This window comes from Cherax quadricarinatus, chromosome 7 (genome assembly GCF_038502225.1).
Source record: "Cherax quadricarinatus isolate ZL_2023a chromosome 7, ASM3850222v1, whole genome shotgun sequence".
Taxonomy (NCBI): Eukaryota; Metazoa; Arthropoda; class Malacostraca; order Decapoda; family Parastacidae; genus Cherax; species Cherax quadricarinatus.
Window position 1 is genome coordinate 66,342,974 of NC_091298.1, and position 23,437 is coordinate 66,366,410.

A 23,437-nucleotide genomic window follows, 5' to 3' on the forward strand; every position below is an offset into this window, starting at 1 on the left:
GCTTCTTTTTGATTATAATAATAATATATACCGCGAAGTTAGGGTACTTGGATTTTTTTTTTCATGGATAAAATCATCCTAATAATCACCATTGTGCGCCTCACAGACTGTACTTTATGTAAATATTTTGAAAATAGTCTGTAAAAGTATCTGGGAATTTAACATGGGATAAAAATGGCTTTAGTATTTGCAAAATATTTGTTCTTAATAAGGCAGTGTTTACAATTGATCCACAAATTGAAGATAGAACTAGACTGTTTCGGTGTCTTCCTGGACCTTTTTAAAGTCTCTTGGTACTTGATAATAGACTGGGACAGTTGTGAACTGTCCCAGTCATGGTATTGACTTTAATTCTTCAAGTATTAATGGTGGTATAAAAGTGACAAACCACTTAATTGAAAAACGTGGAAAAGAAGGCAGGTGACCCGTAGCTGGGTTGGGATGGGAATAGAACCCGCGGTCAGAGTGTCTCAAAACCCCAGACCGTCACGTTTGTGGTCACAGTGGAGCCTATGCTAACCTTCATATGGTGTAGAAATAACCTAGTTGGACGAATCTTATTGTGGCTAGCTGGTCCAGTGGCTAACGCGACTGTCTGGAGTTTTGAGACTCTCTGACCGCGGGTTCTATCCCACCCGTGGTATGGTTTATTTGCAATCTTGTCATTACGATTTCGTGAGTCATGTTAACTCTCACATTGAAGCCTTGGGTTAGGTAAGATTTGTCAGGAAACAGGGCACATGTTCCCTGACGCGGGTTTTGGTCATATGATGACCCACAACTGGTGCTTTTGGTCATCTGACAGAGACCTTCTACTGGCTTACTGATCCACCCCTTTAAAAATTAGGGTTAAGATCATTGAGGTCCATGGTTCGATCCTTGGTATGGGTGGCAACATTGGGACATGTTGTTACTGTTCACCTAGCAGTAAGTAGGTACCTGGGTGTTAGTAGACTGGCATGGGTCGCATCCTGGGGACAAGATTAACCTAAGTTGTCTGAAATAAGCAGTCTTGCTATATAGTATGTCACTGGTGTCAGCTATGGTCTGTATAAGTTGTATCATGTACTTGTAGACATTAAGTATATCTAAAGGAGTTTCGTGTTGCAGGTGATTGTGGAGAGGTACGCCAAGGAGACCAACTTGCCTATCTTAGACAAGACTAAGTTCCTCGTTCCTCAAGAACTTACTATGTCACAGTTCGTCACCATCCTCAGGTAAGTTAACGAATCTATAAAAATTAGCTTCACAGGCTGAAAAAAAACCTAAGTCAATTTTTTCATGTTTCCACCCCCCTCCCTTTTGCAGGTATTATTTCTGCCTCCTAGCCTGTTTTTTTTTATTGGTATTACCAAATTTTGGATTCTATGAGGCTGTAATATGAATTAATTAACAATGGGTAAAGTGAAAATTGTAAGTGTTTTCCAGGGAAGGGCATTTATTTTGTCAGCTGAAGATCCTGAAGTGGTGTTGGTCCAGTAATTAATGTTTAAACATCTATCTTGTAATAATAATAATAGTAGAATTACTGACAAAATGTTAGATAGGTGGACACAGTCTAATATCTTTATTATGCACCCCATACCCATCCTATGGGCGGTAATCAAAAACATTACAGAGGTACATAATGGGTCCAGGAACTGGACCCAAATGCCCACAGATGTCATATTATTGTGGCAATATTTCACTCTCCAGAAGCTTTGTCAAAGTAACAACTTGACAAACAAAAGCGATAAACAACTCATTATTTTAGTATACAAAGTGTAGTTTACACTTAATAAAATATTGTTAAACAGTCACTAGCATGCCTGTGCATTTCAGGCAGTTTAATCTTTATGCTTACAGACTGCTTTTAAGATTAGACATAGGTTGATGAGAGCGCAACGTTGGCACAATAAACTGTTGCATTAGCTGTATCTGTGTCCATTTACCAAGCTATTTTGTGGCCATCAATTAAATGGATGATGAAACTAAATGAAGACATTTTATCTGCCACTCGCATATTCATGGTGGTTTACATTATGTTAGTTTACACTGGTTTATACTAGTCTAATTTTTTAATGACTGTGCACTGGGATTTTTAATTTTGATATACACAAGGTCTTGACACACTTGTATATAGTGACGCATTGTCCTCCAAGGACGTGACCTTAGCGAGTCCGTCACCTTACCCAAGCAAGAGGATACGGAGGTGGATGAGGGGAGAGATTGTGCAGGAGGGGGAGGGGAAGCAAGGGGGAGGGATTGTGCAGGAGGGGAGGGGAAGCAAGGGGAGGGATTGTGCAGGGGGAGGGGAGGAGAGCAGAGCAGGAGATGCACAAATTAACATTAAGATTGACAACACTCTAATTACCAGAAATAATGGGGGAAAATTCCTAGGCTTGTACCTTGACAACAACCTAAATTTCAGCACCCATATCCAGCATATAGCCAAAAAAGTATCCAAAACGGTTGGGATCCTCTCCAAGATACGATACTACGTGCCGCAAAATGCCCTTCTCACACTATACCACTCACTTATTTATCCATACCTCACCTATGCTATTTGTGCTTGGGGATCAACTGCAGCAACACACCTAAAGCCAATAATAACCCAACAAAAAGCTGCAGTAAGAATAATCACTAAATCCCATCCCTGGCAGCACACCCCCCCACTCTTCAAAGATCTAAACTTACTCCCAGTTCAGTACATCCACACTTACTACTGTGCAATCTATATCTACAGGGCCTTAAACTCTAATATCAACCTTGACCTAAAATGCTTTCTTGATAGTTGTGACAGAACCCACAGGCATAACACTAGACACAAACATCTCTACGACATTCCCCGTGTCCGACTAAACCTTTACAAAAATTCAATGTATGTCAAAGGCCCTAAAATCTGGAATACCCTACCTGAGAACTCTAGAACTGCAGACACATTCATCACCTTCAAAACTACCATTAGAAAACATCTTATCTCCCTGATACACCCCGTCAACTAACTACACGAATACCACCTGGTGGTTCACACTTACACTCACTCACTCATTTGACCATAAACAGAAATATTAATCTCAGTCTTAAAATAATGAATCCTGTGATACTCCAATACTGAAACTATGTACTGTGCCAAAACAAAAGCATTCACATTGCTAAACTCATAAACTAGTATTTAGTCACTTAACCATAAGACCAACTTACCTCATAATTTGTAATATTTTACAATTAAGAATAAAACTAAGTATGCCCGAAATGCCTAGCCATGCTAAGCGTTCTAGTGGTACACTCTGTAATCACAATTTTACTACATGTAAACCAAACAATAACCAAATTTCTGTAAACTCAGCATTGTAATCCTTATAGAGAATAAACTTTGAATTTGAAAGTGGAGGGATTGTGCAGGAGGAGGGGAGGGGAAGCAAGTGGAGGGATTGTGCAGGAGGGGGGAGGGGAAGCAAGTGGAGGTATTGTGCAGGAGGGGAGGGGAAGCAAGGGGAGGGATTGTGCAGGAGGGGAGGGGAAGCAAGGGGAGGGATTGTGCAGGAGGGGAGGGGAAGCAAGGGGAGGGATTGTGCAGGAGGGGGGAGGGGAAGCAAGGGGAGGGATTGTGCAGGAGGGGGGAGAGGAAGCAAGGGGAGGGATTGTGCAGGAGGGGGGAGGGGAAGCAAGGGGAGGGATTGTGCAGGAGGGGGGAGGGGAAGCAAGGGGAGGGATTGTGCAAGAGGGAGCGAGCAAAGGGGGAGGAATTGTGCAGGAGGAGGGGAGGGGAAGCAAGGGGAGGGAGTGTGCAGGAGGGATGAGGGGAAGCAAGAGGAGGGATTGTGCAGGAGGGGGGAGGGAAAGCAAGGGGAGGGATTGTGCAGGAGGGGGGAGGGGAAGCAAGGGGAGGGATTGTGCAGGAGGGGGGAGGGGAAGCAAGTGGCGGGTTTGTGCAGGTGGGGGGAGGGTAAGCAAGGGGAGGGATTGTGCAGGAGGGGGGAGGGGAAGCAAGGGGAGGGATTGTGCAGGTGGGGGGAGGGGAAGCAAGGGGAGGGATTGTGCAAGAGGGGGGAGGAGAAGCAAGGGGAGGGATTGTGCAGGAGGGGGGAGGGGAAGCAAGAGGAGGGATTGTGCAGGAGAGGGAGGGGAAGCAATGGGAGGGATTGTGCAGGAGGGGGGAGGGGAAGCAATGGGAGGGATTGTGCAGGAGAGGAGAGGGGAGGGATTGTGCAGGAGGTGGGAGGGGAAGCAAGGGGTGGGTTTGTGCAGGAGGGGGGAGGGGAAGCAAGGGGAGGGATTGTGCAGGAGGGGGGAGGGGAAGCAAAGGGAGGGATTGTGCAAGAGGGGGGAGGAGAAGCAAGAGGAGGGATTGTGCAGGAGGGGGGAGGGGAAGCAAGAGGAGGGATTGTGCAGGAGGGGGGAGGGGAAGCAATGGGAGGGATTGTGCAGGAGGGGGGAGGGGAAGCAAGGGGAGGGATTGTGCAGGAGGGGGGAGGGGAAGCAAGGGGAGGGATTGTGCAGAAGGGGGGAGGGAAAGCAAGGGGAGGGATTGTGCAGGAGGGGGGAGGGGAAGCAAGGGGAGGGATTGTGCAGGAGGGAGCAAGCAATGGGGGAGGAATTGTGCAGGAGGGGGGGGAAGCAAGGGGGTATTGTGCAGGAGGGAACAAGCAAGGGGAGGGATTATGGGAGAGGGGAGCAGACAAGAAGGGGTTGGTTTCTGGGAGAGGTAGGGGGAGGGGAGGGCATACAAGGGAAGAAGGAATCAGTGATGTCAGGGTATTCACTGGTGCCCGGGTAGGGTAGGGTAGGGTAGGGGAAGGGAGGTTAGAAAGCACTAACAAACCAGGTCCTCGAGTACATCTCAGTGCTCTGACAACATTTGCATAATGTTAAGAAAATAAACATTTTGACTTTTAACTAATCATTTTATTTAAATTCATTTTACAACAAAGGCACAATAAACTGAGGGCCAGTAATATGCACTGATAAGACTAGTACAGCCAGGCACTGGCTAGAAGAGGCCTACTTGCCTATAAGTCGGATCCTACCAACAAAAATTTTCATTATCTAACATTTTTAAGAGTATATTCTGTAAACCTCACCATACTTTATTTGTTTTAAGCAAAACTTTTATTATAATGGGGAAGTAGGAGGTAATAGGATTTGATCCAAGGAAAAAAGGAGAGGGTAGTTCAAATTCCATTACTTGAGTTCTTTATGGGCATCAAGGCACCTTTTGGGGGTTGGGGGGGGAGGCAGCATTAAAAACAGGTTCAACATAACGAGTAGGATCCATCTAGCATGCACCAGTAGGCCTACTGTGGTGAATAGGACCTGTCTAGCTTTGGCTAGTAGGCCTACTGGAAAAACCCATTATTCTGATGCTTGACACTTGTGCTTGACACACACAACCCACACACAGAATGAAACTTGTGCATTGTTCCAGTCACGGTATTGTGCCTTTTTATTCTTTAGGTTGTTCTTGCTTCAGGAACCGGATGCAGCTTCAAAGTACAATGACCTTCTACCTGCTGGTGAATAATCGATCCTTGGTGTCACTATCTCGGCCGCTCTCGGAGGTGTACAGGGAATGTCACGATGATGATGGTTTCCTTTATGTAACCTATGCCAGCCAAGAGGTCTTTGGGTGAGTCTCCTAGTATCATTAAATCTAAGATATACAATAAAGTTGAATAATAAGAAATGAGTATCTTTATGGCAGATCTGTCCTGCAGAGTTAGTTTATAAAAAAAAATATCAGTGTATCCTCTATTTAAGGTACAGTACTGTTTTATTATGCAGTCTCCTCAAGAAAGATTCCTTGAGGGATTTTAATCCATTGAAATGTATTTGTTCTCTTCCTTGCATATTACTTGATTACCTCCCATTCCACGTGTGCTGGATGATCTATGGGTTTGGCACATTCCTCATGAATATATATAATCATGCTGTTTTTTGCTTCATTTAGCCATCTTATTAATGCACTTATTTGGCTTGGAGTTTTTGTACCAGATTACCAGAATTTATTTACAAAGTATTTGGGGTAAATTGCCAGTGCATCATCACTCTTCCTTAGTCAGGATATTCCCAGACTTAGTGCTGCCACTCCTACCACCATCTGTTTCTATCTTAGCTGAGGCTACAATCGTATTAACACTTGTGCAATGTAGTATTTTCTAAAGGGTACAAGTTTAAATTACAATAATTTTGTTAAATCACTTCCAGCAGGGCTGAGTTTCCTTAAAGAAAAAAATAAATAAACCTGGGACAGACCACAGCTGCTAAAATACTTGTTCACTACTGTACATTTATCAGCACATTCAGCCTGGAATAAATACTTTGAATATATAAATGTATTTATCTTTTATGAAAGTTATGTGCCTAAGCTTGTTAATTTGTTAGATCATAATATGTGTGTTTATAAAGTTATTTCTATTGTTTTTTTTTTCAGGTAAAGGCTGTCTGACATTGCTCACTTCTTTATACTGTGATAAGACCTCTTGAGACTGCTCAAGCCATGGGAAACTGTACTATACATCGCTGTGGTACGCTACTGGTATTCACTCATCATTAGTTCTAGAAGGAAATGCATCATTTTACCTAGAACATTGATGGTTGTGCTCTGCAGTTCTCTTAATTGCATTGCAAACGAAACTGATAGGTTTATAAAATCAGCAATTTTTAGGCCTGGTGCTCAAAATCTGAAGCTTAAGGTAGTAGGTAAGATTCTGGCATGAGTTTGAAATATTGTCTTATTCATTAGCTTGATTTGACATGGTAAACTGCTAGCTTTGGGCATTTTTCTGGGAAACTGTGAAGTGATCAATCAATAATCAATTATCACCCTATTTCAGTGCTTAGTTAAATTTAAAATGCATTATTAAAGTTCTTTAGATATAACCTTATCCTTAATTGAATTTTTTTTTTTTTTGCATATCCATCTTCTAGACAATAGAAAATAAATGCCTTAAATTTAAGTTCACACAATGTAATTTCTATGTTCAGGGTTTACTTAATAAGTTGCATCTATGACTTGCAAATACAACACTGGTTCAGGATTAATTCCCTAAAGTAGACGTAAAAAAAAAAAGGGGGGTTTAGTTATTCTGTGCTTTAACAGTAAATTGGTGTTGGTTTAAAGACAGGTGTCAAACACTGGGACATTCTTATTATAAAACATTTCAGTCCTGGGGCCTTGGTCACTTCTAACGTTCTGTAGTATTTGCTCAAGTCTCTTATTTTTTTTTTTAAGCAATTTGTCATTATCTATCACCAAGGTTTATACCAAATTGGAGTTTACATCTATCAAGTTTTCAAATTCATTGCCATTCTGACACTCATTTCCAGCTGTAGTCCTGGTTATAAAAATTATCAATTGGCTTCTCCAAAGTTAAACTACATAGTGCTGCTGTGTTTAGGTAACCCTGGAAATAGCGTTTCTGATCTGAGCCTTAGCTTGGAGTTTTCGAGACTTGACTTTTTTGTTCAGAATTGAGGCTCTTCATGGCTCCTTCACATAGACATGAGATGAATTGCAAATTATAATCATTTGTATGTAGAAATGGTTGACAAAATTATTTTTGAAAATTAACACTAAACTCTCCTGTCCCAAAAGGAGTCACCGTCAGGGTAAATGATTTTACAACCCCTTAATTTGCCCAATGTCAGAATTATCAGATGCAATTTAAATTGTTTTGACTAAGGTTTTTCTCTAGCTTGAGACTGTGCTTGATTTGACTCTCTAGTACATGTATATGATATATTTTGCAGAGTAAGATTATAGGTACAGTATGTGGAAATGGGGTAAAATGAAGCTTTGAATATCTCCTGCTCGAACGAATTACTTCCTCCCGAAAGAGGACAAGTGAGTCTCCAATCAAATGACATTTTCCAATGTTAAATTGCCTTGATTTAACAAATAGGAAGGTGTGTATGGCTGATAATGAAGGTTGTGGTGGATACAGACGAGATTTTATGATCACAATAACGGACAGTTCTGGAACAAACTTTGTTCATTTTTTGTTGCAAGTCTTTAGACCTTTTCGAGGTTTCATTAAACGCTTGATCAGGTACTGGCTGCATACAGTGTTGTGGGACCTTTCATGTGTCACGTACATATAGTGTTTTGAATAGAATTGACCCAATGGACTTTGTCCTTTGTTTCTCAAGTCCATTAATTCCAGTGTTTACTCTGTGCATTTGCTTGTGTTGAGCGATGCCACTGCTGTAGCCCATGATTGTCCACAATATTTTATGGAAGAACTAATGGCAAATATTTGGAATGAACGACTTCAATAAAGCCCAAGATTTAAAGATACAAAAGTAATCCAACAATATTTCTTCAGCGCTGCTGAATTCATTTTGTTTTCAAGGGAATTTTTTGATAATTTTTGGGGATAATTAAGTATCTTACTAAGATATGAAATAACCGGCTTGTAAATTATAATGCTGATATTTATGAAAATATCAGAGATGGTGCTGAATCACATGTAGTTTATATACAGTAAACAAGTCATCTGGGTATAACTGCTGTGGTATATAATAATAGTAATCTGGATATGATAACTCTTATATATAACAGTAGCTATACCCAGATGACTGAGGAATTAGTACCAGTGTTAGTTCCATGGCACTGTATGTATGGTGTTCTTATGTATTGAAACTTTTCAAATATAGCTACTGTACTATTTTTCTTATTTAAATTATTACCAACACTATACAAAAAGCATTTAAACTCTCTAATTTTTTTTTTTATAGAAATTGTTGAATTATTTAGAGAGAATAAAACCTTCATAGATTTCGAAATTTAATTGTTTGAAGAGTTTAAGAAATTTAGTATGAATAGTTTTAAGCAAAGATCAATAGTATTATCTCTGATTTAATAGTGAATAATCTGTCGTGCTATTTTCGTGTATGCTCGCTTATTGTGAAAAGTTTCAAATACGGGATGTGTGAAAAGTTTTTGATACTTTATGTAATGTTTGAAGTGTTAAAAGTATTTCTTCTGCTTTCCAGGCAGTCAAGAGTTCAAATATAGTTTGTAAGTGAACTCTAATCTATTACCATAATTTATGTCTAATGCATTTTTAAATTTGCACAGCATAATTGATTGCCATATACTGTACTTGTACAGTATACATTTGATGTAGATTCATTTTGTATGGTCAAATTTTCGTAACAAAATTTTCCGATATAAATTTCGCAATCTTGCCGATTAGAATTTTGTGGTAGTTTTCTAACAGATCAGAATTTTTAGATCTAGATGGTACAGTAGAAATGTATGAGAGACTATTAAAATGTTGGCATTTTACAGATTTGGGGTCTGATTTCATATGGTTGTTTTAAGTGTAGGTTAAGAAACTATAAACTCTGTGATGTTCAGATGTGCCCTAAATTTTATACATTAGTAAAGCACATGGAGTGGGAGGCACTGTAATTGAGTTTGATCTGAGTAAGGGGAGAATACTATCTCCAATTCCTTGAATCAAGAGCCCTTGACCAGCATAAAGGGCTCTTGATTTAAGAGAGAAAGGAGAGGTGTCTTAAATTTACTTTGCAAGGCTTGTGATTTAGTTCTTTTGGCTGATAGGCCATTATGCATAGATCTCAGGGTACATGGGCTGCTGCTTTCAATGTGTTTTTCGTTCTTGTAGCAAATTGTTATAGTTAATGTACTTTGGCCAGATTTACACAGTTGCCCCACAAACTATATTGAATCTTCAGACTTTTATGAAGTTTTTCTCTTGCAGTGTATTTTCATATTTTAAATTTCAATATTCTTTATTGCAGTTATAGCAGTGTATGGTAATCAACTAGAACGTAAATTTTTAAATTAAAAAGTTTATTTTCCAAGGTCATTCATTGTATAGGAGATTGAATAATACAACTCATACGTTGAAATGGTATAAAGTCTTTAAATCTGCACATCACTAAATTTGGATTGGAAAAAGGACACAGCAGTATGCCACAAATCTGAGTTTTCTGGATGATTGCATATTATATTGACTCCTGAAATCATAGTGACATGATTCAAACAAAACATACCGTGGGTGGGGCTTGAACCCGCTGTCAGAGAGTCATAAAACTCCAGACCAATGTGTTATCCCAGGGGTGGGCAAACTTCTATAGCCATCAACTGGGAACTGTACTTGTCTGATAATGCTTGTTTAACAGCTCGTGTTTTCAAGAGGAAAATGAACAAAGTTTTGCTCGTTCAGCCACATATACATGAGTATATGACTTGATCTTGGCAGGCCACATAAAAACCTTTGGTGGGCCACATGCTGGCTGCAGTTTGCCCACCCTTGCATCATCTACTGGGCCAGCTGGCCCAGTAGATAACATGTCAATTCTGGAGTTTTAAGACTCGCTGACTGCGGGTTCAAGCCCCACCCGTGGTATGGTTTGTTCATGATATAATTAGTTAAAACTGAGTGCTAAACCCACAAGGGTCATACAGCACTGCATGATGCTGATCATTACCTTACAACATTAGCAAAAATGGAATATACAGATGGTGCAAATTTGTAATCTTTTGAAATATAAATTTTTGATGCACCATTGTTGTTTAGTCCTGAAAGTGACTTTTTATTAATAATGAAAGCACAACAATCAGCTCTACACATTCTTTGGAAAAGTTGCTCTCTATGACATTTCTTTTGGATTGCAAATGCAAAGTTTCCTATTTCACTAATTATTCACACTTCAGCAGTAGTGACAACTATTCTAAGATGTAATTGTTAAGCTACATTATAGTTGCAAAAATTTGAGATGCCAACTTTTGGATTGTGCAATGTATCATTTTTTTTAATTTCAGCACAATTACCCATCTCCCCCCCCCCTTCCCCCAAAAAGTAAGTACAGTTATCTTTTCACAAATTTTTTATTAATCCATTTTAATCTTTCCGTATGTATGAAGCAGTAGCCAAAATATAGCTGGAGATATTCTATATACGTATTTATAGGCAGTTTATTTGTATGGAATCTGGGTGAAAAATATCCATTGGCTGTATATTTTTAGTAAAAAATAATTTATAATACTGTGCAGTATTGAAAATTAAAAATAAGTCTTAGTGAAAGTATCAGCTATGCAAATGTTTATGAAAGAAAGTATACATACATACCAGCAATACAGATGAAAGGACAAAAGTTTACACATTTGCCGCTTCATTGACTGTTTTGATCCATGGACCTTGATTTTTCAAATCAAGACTGAAAAAGCAGTTGTGTAGCAGAGTGCAAATAGTAAGTGATGGTTAAGTGAAGACACGCAGGTGTCTAATTCTTGTCATGCAAATTCCTTGATGTTTCTGTACATCATCATCCTTAATTGTTACCTGGGACAACTCCTGCACAGGTGATACTGATACATGGTGATACTAATACATACTGCTTCTCAGGCTGCCACATGACACTGTAATTGAGCAACCTTAATAATACAACTAAGCACTAAACCCAGAAGGGCTATATAGTGCTGATGAGCAACCTGAATTTTATTATTATAATCAAGGGGAAGCGCTAAACCCGGAGGATTATACAGCTGAGCAACCTGAAGCTCCACTAAACAGTATACGTGTACTGTGATTTTCTCAGTCGTGTATCATTTGGAGAGACCATACATTAAATATACACCCTTGTCCATTCATCTGTAAATGCTTTATTTGAGCAGTAAAGATTGTTATAAATGTGTATTATATTCTGTATTTTGTCTATACAAATATAGTACAATACTAAAATGTTTAATTTCTAATGTATGAAAATAAAAAAAATTAGATTAATTTTGTTTTGAGCAACAACCAAATAACTCATGCATGCATGAAACTAAAATCAAAGGAAGGGTAGGTCAGGTAAAATTCCTTGGACCAAGAGTCCCTCTACATCAAAGAACCTCCCTTGAAAGTGAGGCTGTGGTATGAAGTGAACTACATTTGGTAATGCAACAACGTGTTATTTTACCGAGACATTAGTCAGGAAATTATTATTATTATAATCAAAAAGAAGCGCTAAGCCACAAGGGCTAATTAGTCAGGAAAACCCTAAATGATTAGTAACCAAAAATAAAAATTATGGGGGTGCTATACCCATAGGGATTATACAGCACCTGGAGGGGAGGAATGGAAGGTATTCAGGCTCAGTTCAGGGAACTGGAATTCAATTACTTAGATCAAGAGCCACTTTCCAGCATCAAGGAACCTCCCTTGAGGGGTATGCATTTCTAGACATTTACGGAAACTGAGAAACCACATTTGGTGCTCTTCACAGATTGCCCTGTTACATTGTGGAACAGATATTATTAATGCTACTAATAAGTATAGGTAAGTGGTTATGGGCTAGTGGATAGTAAACTTGAAGTGGTAAGAGGCATAGTAGTAATTGTAGTGTGGAGCAGTTTTGTATGTACATGTATATTTAGTGGGAAGTGCTAAACCCATAAGGGTCATACAGTGCCTAGAGAAGTGGGATGTAATCAGATATAATCCAAAGAAATAGAGGGCAAGTTCAGTTCTTTATATCAAAAGCTTCACTAGCATCCCGTTTTGTACGTGGTAATGTTAGTCGAGTGTAAGTGGTAAAACATTGACAGGAAGAGGGATTATCTCCAGAATCAGGTGCTGGTGTCAGTATATTAGTTATATGGTGTTTGTGCATTTAGTTAGGGAAAGTAGATGGGATTCTCAGCTATTTGGAATAGGACTTGTCTAGGTACATTTATGATACTCATTGAAATGCTTTTATGGCTTAGTGTCTGGAGGTAGGGAAGTGAAAGTCAGGTGCGAGGAAGGAGTTCGTCACCAAAGAGTTGCTAGAGGGTAGTTGGCTCAAGTGATTAGGGAGCCTGTAAAGGTGGAGCTAACTTTTGTCTAGGTAGTGCTGGGGTATGTGCATTTCCAAGATGGATGTAAAAGTCTGGAGTGGATGGTGAGTGTAGTTTGCAAAAGGAGGGTAATGTTGACTGGAGTCAGGTTTTGGAGTTTTCTTGAAGGGACCACTGAAGATTATATGCAACATTGATAAGACATGGCAACGTGTTGAGAACTGCAGAAGTGGTTGAACATAGGCAAGTGTGTAGGAAGGCACGTAGGGTGTCAGAAGTTTGTACATGGCATCCTTCCTTGTAGGAAGAATTGGGTTATAATTAGCCACCCTCTTATAAATACTGGATTTTGCTTTCCCTTAGAAAACTGGGGATGTCAGGTCTAATTCCTAGGGTCAAGAGCCCTTAAGAAGCCTCAGAACCCTCCTTGAGCATGGCAATCAGAGGTTTATATAGTTAAGCACTAAACCTGAAAGGGGGGGCCAAATGAGGTTATAATAGTACATAAAAGGATAAATGTTTTAAATTTTATTTTCTCATGATCACTGCATATAAAATTGGTGAGGGATATATGTACACTTGGGACATTTACAAATCTAAAAGTTATGGAGTTTCTAAGCAGACCCATAAGATACATTCGAGTTTTTAATGTGAATGATGTTAACTGCTGCTGTTTTCAGTGCCATTGTAATGGCTTACATTATACCATTATATGTATATTTAAGGTACAATACTTTGCTCTGAATGACTATTTTTCAAAAGTGAGAGCATACACTGAAGAGATTTAAATAAGGTAATCACCAATTAGTTGTGTGAGAACAAGTAGCATTTGAAGGCCATAGTGCTTGGTAAATTGTATTATATACATTGGGTGTACTTCTGAGACTGGTGTACACAGTAGCCGATATATATACCTTCATGTGATGGGTATACTCATATGATGTACTGTACTTTAAACCTTGCAGTTTTCTTTTTGGGGAATACTCTTATTATTCAAAGTGCCATACTACAGGTGTCCCTGGATTTATGCAGTATATTAATTCCAGGTCCAGGTGACTGTACTGTACTAAGCTCGATCATAGCATTAACACTTAATTCCACATATTAATCAATACATTTACTGAGCCACATTAATATCAGGCAGCAAATGTACATCGTACATACAGAATTACCATTAGAAATGGGAGCACATGAGTGAATTTATATAAGCCTGCATAAATTAAGAGAATCCTGTATAAAGCTCTTCCATGATACCAGAAATATTTAATGTATATCCCAGTTAATGTGCTTGTATGCAAGCAGTGACATATGTTTTTTTTTTTAATTAGAACAATTTCATTATAGTTCACATCACATTCTAATGCAAATGTTGTATACAGCATTGTTACATTCATTGGGGTGGAGCGCTAAACCCACAGGGTTCAGACAACACCTAGGGAAATTGGGGGGGGGGGCAATCAGGCCTAATCCAAGGAGAGGAAGAATAGGTCCAATACCTTGGATCAAGGCCCTCTCACAGGCATCAAGGCACATCCCTTGAGTACACAGTACAAAAAAAAATTATCATCTGAAAGACACGAGTGATCAGAGAACACAAGATCCATCCTGCACTTCACAGTGAAGGATACAGCTTGCTCAGTACAGCAGGCCCCCAAATTACAAATCAATTGTCACTTTTTTTTTTTTTTTTAGACGAGTCTGTATAGAGAACAATAATATAAAGGATGGCCAAGTTTCATGCATGTTCATACTGCAGCTCAGTTGCAAAACGTTCATCAATTCGTAAGTGTGGATGTGTAGAATGTGGAGCATTTGTAAGTGTGGATGAGTGTAACCTAAAACATTTGTAAATTGGGGGATGTCCTGCATGGATATGCAAGATGAATATTTCCTAAGTCTGCCCATTTACTTTTCAAAATGGGATATTTCACCCAATTAAATTAAAAAGTATTGAGGAGAGTGGTGACCATAGAGATCCACTCTCTGGTATTTATGAGCTTCCTGTTTTAGTTCAGTGAACTATTCAGTGCTAAGGAAACATAGCTTTTAACTCATTATATAACAATATGAAAACTAATCCAAACATAATGAGTGTTATCTGCTACCATCTGAACTCCAAATGACAAATTAAAACTAATAAAAAAAATAATAATATACAATTTTTTTTGTAATGCATCTTTTTTCTCACAAGATGTTTCTCTTTGAGAACAGTTTCATTAATAATCTTCTCTAAACATTTCAACATTTGAAGCAATACACAGACTCGTTCAAAATTTACACACTGCTCTGGCTACCACACATGTAAAGCAGGTCCTCCATGCACTGAGGAACAAGAATGTAGGTTAAAAATGAGGGCTGCCTCAGCAAGCATATGTTAAAGTAGAAGGAATGGAAAAAGAAAGAAAGTAGTGGAACAAAATATTAAAGGAAAGGTTAACGGAGCAGATCACACATGTAGCCATTAAGGCAGAAGAAATTACCTTTTTTAGCATTGTTACTCCTCGAACTAACAAAACCATAATTACTTATACCCCTACTTTTTTTGCTGCATCAGCCATTTTCCATTTTGTACATTATTTTAATAAACATTTAATAAAATAATAATAATAATAATAGTTTCTAAACAGTCCTGCCAATTAAGTTACATCTCCCCCAGGAGTAATTACCCTGGGGTAAATATCACTGCACTAAAGAGGAAAAGATATAGCATTCCAATATCTCCCTTATTATTATTATAATTACGGGGGAGCGCTAAACTCGTAGGACTATACAGTGCATGTGGAGGGGGGAGGATGGAAGGTATTCAGGCTCAATTCAGGGAACCAGTACAGATCCAATTCCCTAGATCAAGAGCCCCTCGCCAGCATCAAGGAACCTCACTTGATGGGAATACCTCCCTTACATCCATACTTTCACAGCAACAAAAGCCAACCTCTCCACTACTTACTGCCCAGTTTTGAATAAGACAAGCCTGTACTGAGAATCCACACGTAACTCAGGGCATGGAGAATAAACTTCAGGCGACATTCCTGGTCCACCTTGGACCATTATCAGGTCACAAATGAGAAAACGATGGAAAAAAACAGAGGACAAGACTGTAACAGGTGGTGTCCTCTCCATGTGTGTGAACTGTTGCAGTTCACACACATTGGATGCTCATCATTTATATTCCTAATATACACCTGCTTGCATATATGATACACAATGCAAAGAACAAAAACAAAGAAAATGGAATGAAGTTAACATGTGTACTTTTTACTAAAAAAAAGAAAAACAAATTATGTAATACATAAAATACCAGTGGAAATAAATTAGATGGCAGATACACAATTACGTATAAGTATTTTTTTAAAACGTGAATAAAAAAAAAAAAGTGACAAAATTTAATTATTCAGTGTTCAGTACTAAATAACCCGGTGTATACACTAATGCTGTAACATGTGCCCTTCAAGAAAGATGCCTTGATGCTGTTGATGTGATCTTGATCCAGGGGACTGAACTGAATCTCCACATCTTGGATGATAAGATCCCACTGCTTCCCTACAAATTTAGTTATTTCCCATACATACAATAATAATACCATAGTGTGCATCACACAAGTGTCCATCACAACTACTGTGTGTTAGCTCTAGTTACCATTCAACAGTAAATGCTATGAACCATGTGTGTGTGCACACATACATGTGTGTGTGTGTTTTGTGTGTACTCATGTAATTGTACTCACTCAATTGTGGTTGCAGGGGTCAAGACTCAGCTCCTGGCCCCACCTCTTCACCAAGCACTGCTAGGTCCTCTCTGTCCCTGTTCCATGAGCTTTATCATACCTTATCTTAAAGCTATGTATGGTTCCTGCCTCCACTACATCACTTGCTAGACTATTCCACTTCCTGACTACTCTGTGACTGAAGAAATACTTCCTAACAACTTCCAATTGTGACCCCTTGTTTCTGTGTCCCCTCCCTGGAACATCCTGTCTCTGTCCACCTTGTCTATTCCACGCAGTATTTTGTATGTTATCATGTTTTTCCCTAACCCTCCTGTCCTCCAGTGTTGTCAGGCTGATTTCCCTTTACCTTTCTTCGCAGGACATTCCCCTCAGGTCTGGAACTAACCCTGCCGCAAACCTTTGCACTTTCTCTAATTCCTTGATGTGCTTGATCAAGTGTGTGTGTTTTGCATTTTTTTTTTTTTTGCTTTTGTTTTGTGTGTGTGTGAACTATATACACCAGTGTATACATACTGGCTTGCAACTTGGAATAAATGTATCATAGCATACAATATTGACAGGTGGATGACTAAGACACACGTCCAACACACTGCCTTCCGTTTAGGTGGACACGGTTCAGCAGTAACAATACTCAGGTGTTCCACACGTGTCTTATTCATCAATTTGGAATGAATGAGCAAATCTGTAATGAATCACACAAGGAACATTAGTAGAGAATTTTCTAATACTGTACTTTAGTGGATGTCTAAGTAACTTCCCACCAAATCTTTAATACTACAATGGATGGAACTGTACTGTAAACATTTTTTTTCAGATATAAATGAAAGAAATAGCAAATTAAAATGCTTATTGTGTAACAAATACCATAATGAGAATTCATAAGAAACAAGTACCTATGAAGGAAAAAAATTGTGCATATACAGAGATAAGACAATATGCAACATAACTAAATGACAATCAGATACTTCATACTCGTCTATGGAGCACAGTGAGCCCTTGACTTCACAGACTTCAGAAATACGGGACAAAATTAGCTGGATCAGGCACATTCGAAAGCAACACAGTCCACTGCTTACAGAACTGCCCATTATTGCTGCAATCACTGCAAAACAATTTCATCTCTATCCACCACAATTAATATTACTGGACACACACTTTCCCCTATTAGTTCATTAAATCAAGATGTCACTGTAAATTAAGAGGCCTCCACAGTATTGCACTTACAAAAGACAGTTATAAAATAAACTTTTTAAAACATCTGATAGAAACTTTTAATAATAAATAAAGACTTTAAGAGTGCAAACAATTTTTCAAGTCGTGCACACTGACCTTACAGTTTAACCCTTAAACTGTCCAAACGTAGATCTATGTTCGCTCGCATAATGCTCCGAACGTAGATCTACGTTACGTTTTTTTCACATAAAGCATGTAAAATCAAATGTAGATCTACATTCGGAGTGCTACGCGAGCGAACGTAGATCTACATTTGGACAGTTTAAGGGTTAATTTTCCCACACTACATACAACAAATGATCACTTCATGTTGTTCTTTCTCTTACAAATTACCCAATATCACTTTCTTATCCTCTGTTTTCAGAGAACATCAAAAGTATTTTATGGTACATTTAGGTCACAAAGACCTATACATATGTATATTTGGTATAAACCTTGATAATTGATACCAACAAATTGGTTTAAAGAGACACACGAGCAAATACTAGGGGATATTTTTTAGAAAAAGTTTCAGTCCTGTGTCATTAACACCACACTCTCCACCTATGTATTTACTGACACTTTAATGTGTATTTTAGAAGTGATCAAGATACCAGGATCGAAACGCTTTCTAATATATACGTCCTAGTGTTTGCTCAGGTGTCTTTTTAAACCAATACATATATTTACCCACAAATAAGCAAATACAGTAAAAGAAATGGGTGCAACAAGTCTGGCAACAAAGTATCTCAGGTAAACTGAACAACTAAAATTTGCATGTGCTTTTCAGGTGTGGCGAGATGGATGGTTTGCTCCAGGGTCTAATTAATAAGATACAAATACAATAACAGTAAATTTCTGAAGTGGATGATTGCCTTTTTTTAGACATTTACTCACATACAATTTTAGTAGTGGCATACATCTTTAAGACTTGACACAGCTGCATACTTCCCAAGGCATCTAACATCTCATTCACAGTTGGTTTAGTATTAGGCAAATTGCATTTTCAGATCTCGCCTGTTTAGAAGCAAGCAACCGTCTCTCCTTATAAGACACCACTCTTGAAGGGTTGTCTTGATATAAAATACTAATGAGAACAATATAATCGTGAACGAGTGATAAAAGAGGCAAAATAACCACAGGGGGAGTTGAATGATAGCTCTAGGCCTTTTGTGTTGTAATCAACACATCAAAAGCTTGCAGTGTTGGAGAAATGAGTAGGCAGTCTGGGCAGATTCGTTCAGGGAAACGACTAATCAAAATTAGCATATTAGGAGCTTTCAACATTGCAAGCTCTTGATGTTGATTGCAACACAAAAGTCCTAGAGTTATTATTCAACTCCCCCTGTGGTTATTTAACATCTTATACCTATAATACTTTAGCAGATTACTGAATAACTGACATTAAATGTTTATCATAACAATGGATGGAACCGTACTGTAAATAGGATTATTTTTATTTTTGACATATAAATGGAAGAAATGGAAAATTAAAAACATATACAGTACTCTATAACTATTAATAAGTAATAGTTGTATAATATTGTATAGGATTTTTAATTTTACATTTCTTTCAATGAGCAGGAAAGAATTTTTGAAAGAATATGATTTGAGCATATACTCACCTACATGTGGTTGCAAGGGTTGAGTTGCAGCTCCTGGCCCTGCCTGTGTGGTGGTGGTGGTGTATGATTACAGCAGCAGTCACACTCATGATAATTACACATTTGAAATTGCAGTGGGAGGGGATGAACTCAAGCTCTTGGTCCCAACTTTTAACTCTTGATGGACCAAGTACAGTCACAGCTATTTCTGAACTTGTGTGCAGAGTTTGCTATACTCATGGTATCCCATCTTCAGTGTTTGTAGCTCAAGAAGCAGAGCAATGCTTATGTTGTCTTCAGTGTTTAATGCTCATAGAATTTTTTAAAGGGGATGAGGTAGATTTAAATAATAGCAGTGTGACCAGAGGTCACAGAAGACTCTTTCCCTCTAATTTACTATACTACTATTATTCTATTCTATTTTCCTGGGGAAGCAGAGAAGATTCCTTCCTCCATAAGCCATGCGTGTTGTAAGAGAAGACTAAAATGGTGGGAGGAAAGGAGTACGAAGTCTTCAGTAGCCATATGTAAAATTCTGTCTGTAATCAAGCGCCAACATTGGGCTCAAGGAATGTGGTGATAAAAGTTGATAATACAAATGAAATTTATTCGTAGGTTACCCATCGGTAAACATGCAGAACTGAATTCTGCGAATTAGGAATAGCTCGAATTTGAGTGTTCGACATTCAACTTGCGAATTATATTTGTAATGATTTAAATGTCAGAAAACTTTCTTTCATGCATGATTTGCCATATATATAAAATGCATTTTATATGGATAAATGAGTAAGTTGTGCTGCTATTTCCTATTTACCAAAATAATAAGCATGATAAACTTATCAGAATTAATTGTATTACAGTGTATTTGTTATTTACCTTGACTAACTTATCTAGAAAAGAAACTTCTGGTTCTCTCCTTCAGCCATAACTTCATACTGGTCAAGGACGGACCCTCTAAACTTTCTTCTCCTAATTGTGGGTTAATAGTGAATCGCTACAATCATGATGTGATCATAGTTGTTCAATATATATTTATACATGGAGTAGTAAGAGAAGTGAATGCTCGGGTGCTGGCAAGAGGTGTGGGGTTAAAAGATAAAGAATCTAACACAAAGTGAGAGTTGTCACAGTTGCTCTTTGCTGATGACACTGTGCTTTTGAGAGATTCAGAAGAGAAGTTACAGAGGTTGGTTGATGAGTTTGGTAGGGCACGTAAAAGAAATAAGTTAAAAGTGAATACAGGAAAGTGTAAGGTGATGAGGATAACAAAAAAATTAGGTAACGAAAGATTGGATATCAGGTTGGAGGGAGAGAGTATTGAGGAGGTGAATGTGTTCAGATATTTGGGAGTGGACATATCAGCAGATGGGTCTATGAAGGATGAGGTGAATCATAGAAGTGACGAGGGGAAAAAGGTGAGTGGTGAACCAAGGAGTCTGTGGAGAGAAAGAACTTTATCCATGAAAGCAAAGAGGGGTATGTATGAGAGTATAGTTATACCAACACTCTTGTATGAGTGTGAGGAATGGGTTGTAAATGTTGCAACATGGAGAAGGCTGGAGGCAGCAGAGATGTCATGTCTGAGGGCAATGTGTGATGTGAATATAAATGTAGAGAATTCGTAGTTTGGAGATTAGGAGGAAGTGTGGGATTACCAAAACTATTATCCAGAGGGCCGAGGAGGGGTTATCAAGATGGTCTGGACATGTAGAGGCTGGAACAAAATAGAATGACTTTGAGAGTATACAAATCTGTAGTGGAGGGAAGGTGGGGTAGAGATCGGCCTAGGAAAGGTTGGAGGGAGAGGGTAAAGGAGGTTTTGTGTGTAAGGGGCTTGGACTTCCAGCAAGCGTGCCTGAGCATTAGACAGGACTGAATGGAGACAAATGGTTTTTAGGACTTGATGTGCTGTTGGAATGTAAGCAAGGTAAGATTTATGAAAGAATTCAGGGAAACCGGCAGGCCGGACTTGAGTCCTGGAGATGGGAAGTACAGTGTCTGCACTCTGAAGGAGGGGTGTTAATGTTGCAGTTTTATAACTGTAGTGTAGGCATGCCTCTGGCAAGACAATGATGGAGTGAATGATAATGAAAATCTTCTTTTTTGGGCCATCCTGCCTTGGTGGGAAATAGCCGATCTGTTAATAAAAAAAAAATAAAGTGTCAGTACTTTTCAGCAAGACCCACCTTTGTTACATAATGACAATAAGTACTTTCAAAATCTAACAAATTTATCTACCTTTTGAGAGCTCTCTGAAGCACAAGAAAGTCCTAGTACACGTTTCAAATTGATGGACCCGATTTCAACATGTTACAATTTCAAATTTGGTTAATAGTTTTAAAACACCCTGTATATAAACATAATTACTGAAGCAAAAAATATGGGAATATTTTTCCCATTTTCTGGAACAAATTTTAGAATCGAAATTTCGGAGAACCTTGAGATTCTTTAATACTGTAAACAAAGAATTTACAACTACTATTTTCTTTACTTTCTAAACAACTAATATGTAAAGCTTCAGATGTTAGACCTTATTTCAACTGTCATTGACATGTACAGTGTATATTAATTTTGACTATTGTGTTTATAAAAAAAAAAAAAAAAAAAAAAAAATAATAATAATTACGTCTCGATGGAAAAAAATAAGTTGAAAGCTATAAAGAATAGTAGTTGACTTGTCTTGGCAAGACTCCGTTTATTGTGAAGCTGTCTGTTATACAGCCTCTCCTCACTTAACGACGGAGTTCCGTTCCTAAGCCCACGTCGGTAAATGAATTTGTCGCTAAGCAAGGATCATACTATAATGGTAGTGGGTTTGTGTCAGCCATCTTTCATATTGTTTTAATGTCACCTCTGCACCATTTATAACATTTTTGGTGTATTTTTAAATGTTTATAGTATAATGTAAATTGTAATAAACAGAACAGAGGAAATCAGCTCAAATATACATTACAGTGGACCCCCGGTTAACAATATTTTTTCATTCCAGAAGTATGTTCAGGTGCCAGTACTGACCGAATTTGTTCCCATAAGAAATATTGTGAAGTAGATTAGTCCATTTCAGACCCCCAAACATACACGTACAAATGCACTTACATAAATACACTTACATAATTGGTCGCATTGGGAGGTGATCGTTAAGCAGGGGTCCACTGTATTTAGGTTTGCATACTGGTCAGAGAGCCCATCATAAGTCCGAGTCATCGGTAAATGAGTACATACGTCGCTAAGTGAGGAGAGGCTGTACTCGTCTTTTCCAATATTTTTCTCTGTTTCCTGTACCATATGTAGCCAATGATAGTTTACTCATATATAGGTTGGTAGACAGCAACCACCCAGGGAAGTACTACCGTCCTGCCAGATGACTGTGAAACAGAAACCTGTAACTGTTTTGCATGATGGTAGGAGTGCTGGTTTCTTTTTCTGTCTCATAAACACGCTAGATAACAGGGATATCTTGCTACTCCTACTTACACTTTGGTCACACTTCACAGACACGCACATGCATATATATATACATACATCTAGGTTTTTCTCCTTTTTCTAAATAGCTCTTGTTCTTCTTTATTTCTTCTATTGTCCATGGGGAAGTGGAAAAGAATCTTTCCTCCGTAAGCCATGCGTGTCATATGAGGCGACTAAAATGCCGGGAGCAATGGGCTAGTAACCCCTTCTCCTGTAGACATTTACTAAAAAAGAGAAGAAGAAAAACTTTATAAAACTAGGACGCTTGAATGTGCGTGGATGTAGTGCGGATGACAAGAAACAGATGATTGCTGATGTTATGAATGAAAAGAAGTTGGATGTCCTGGCCCTAAGCAAAACAAAGCTGAAGGGGGTAGGGGAGTTTCGGTGGGGGGAAATAAATGGAATTAAATCTGGAGTATCTGAGAGAGTTAGAGAAAGGAAGGGGTAGCAGTAATGTTGAAGGATCAGTAATGGAAGGAGAAAAGAGAATATGAATGTGTAAATTCAAGAATTACGTGGATTAAAGTAAAGGTTGGATGCGAAAAGTGGGTCATAATAAGCGTGTATGCACCTGGAGAAGAGAGGAATGTAGAGGAGAGAGAGAGATTTTGGGAGATGTTATGTGAATGTATAGGAGCCTTTGAACCAAGT

The 23,437-nt window shown here is 38.5% G+C and overlaps 1 protein-coding gene across 3 annotated transcripts in view; it reads left to right on the forward strand.

Moving 5' to 3' along the window:
- LOC128686973 (microtubule-associated proteins 1A/1B light chain 3C) overlaps nucleotides 1-9,948 on the forward strand; it is a 47,440-nt gene extending 37,492 nt beyond the window's left edge. The window contains exons 3-5 of one of the 3 annotated variants that reach the window (XM_053774301.2): nucleotides 1,111-1,217; nucleotides 5,453-5,608; nucleotides 6,413-6,552. In XM_053774301.2, coding sequence (XP_053630276.1) covers nucleotides 1,111-1,217; nucleotides 5,453-5,608; nucleotides 6,413-6,416 — 267 coding nt within the window. In that variant the 3' untranslated portion in view covers nucleotides 6,417-6,552. Of the gene's footprint in view, nucleotides 1-1,110; nucleotides 1,218-5,436; nucleotides 5,609-6,412 lie in introns of those variants that run through there. The other 2 variants (XM_053774303.2, XM_053774302.2) reach the window with 2 other exon arrangements.
- Nucleotides 9,949-23,437: the final 13,489 nt, after the last annotated feature.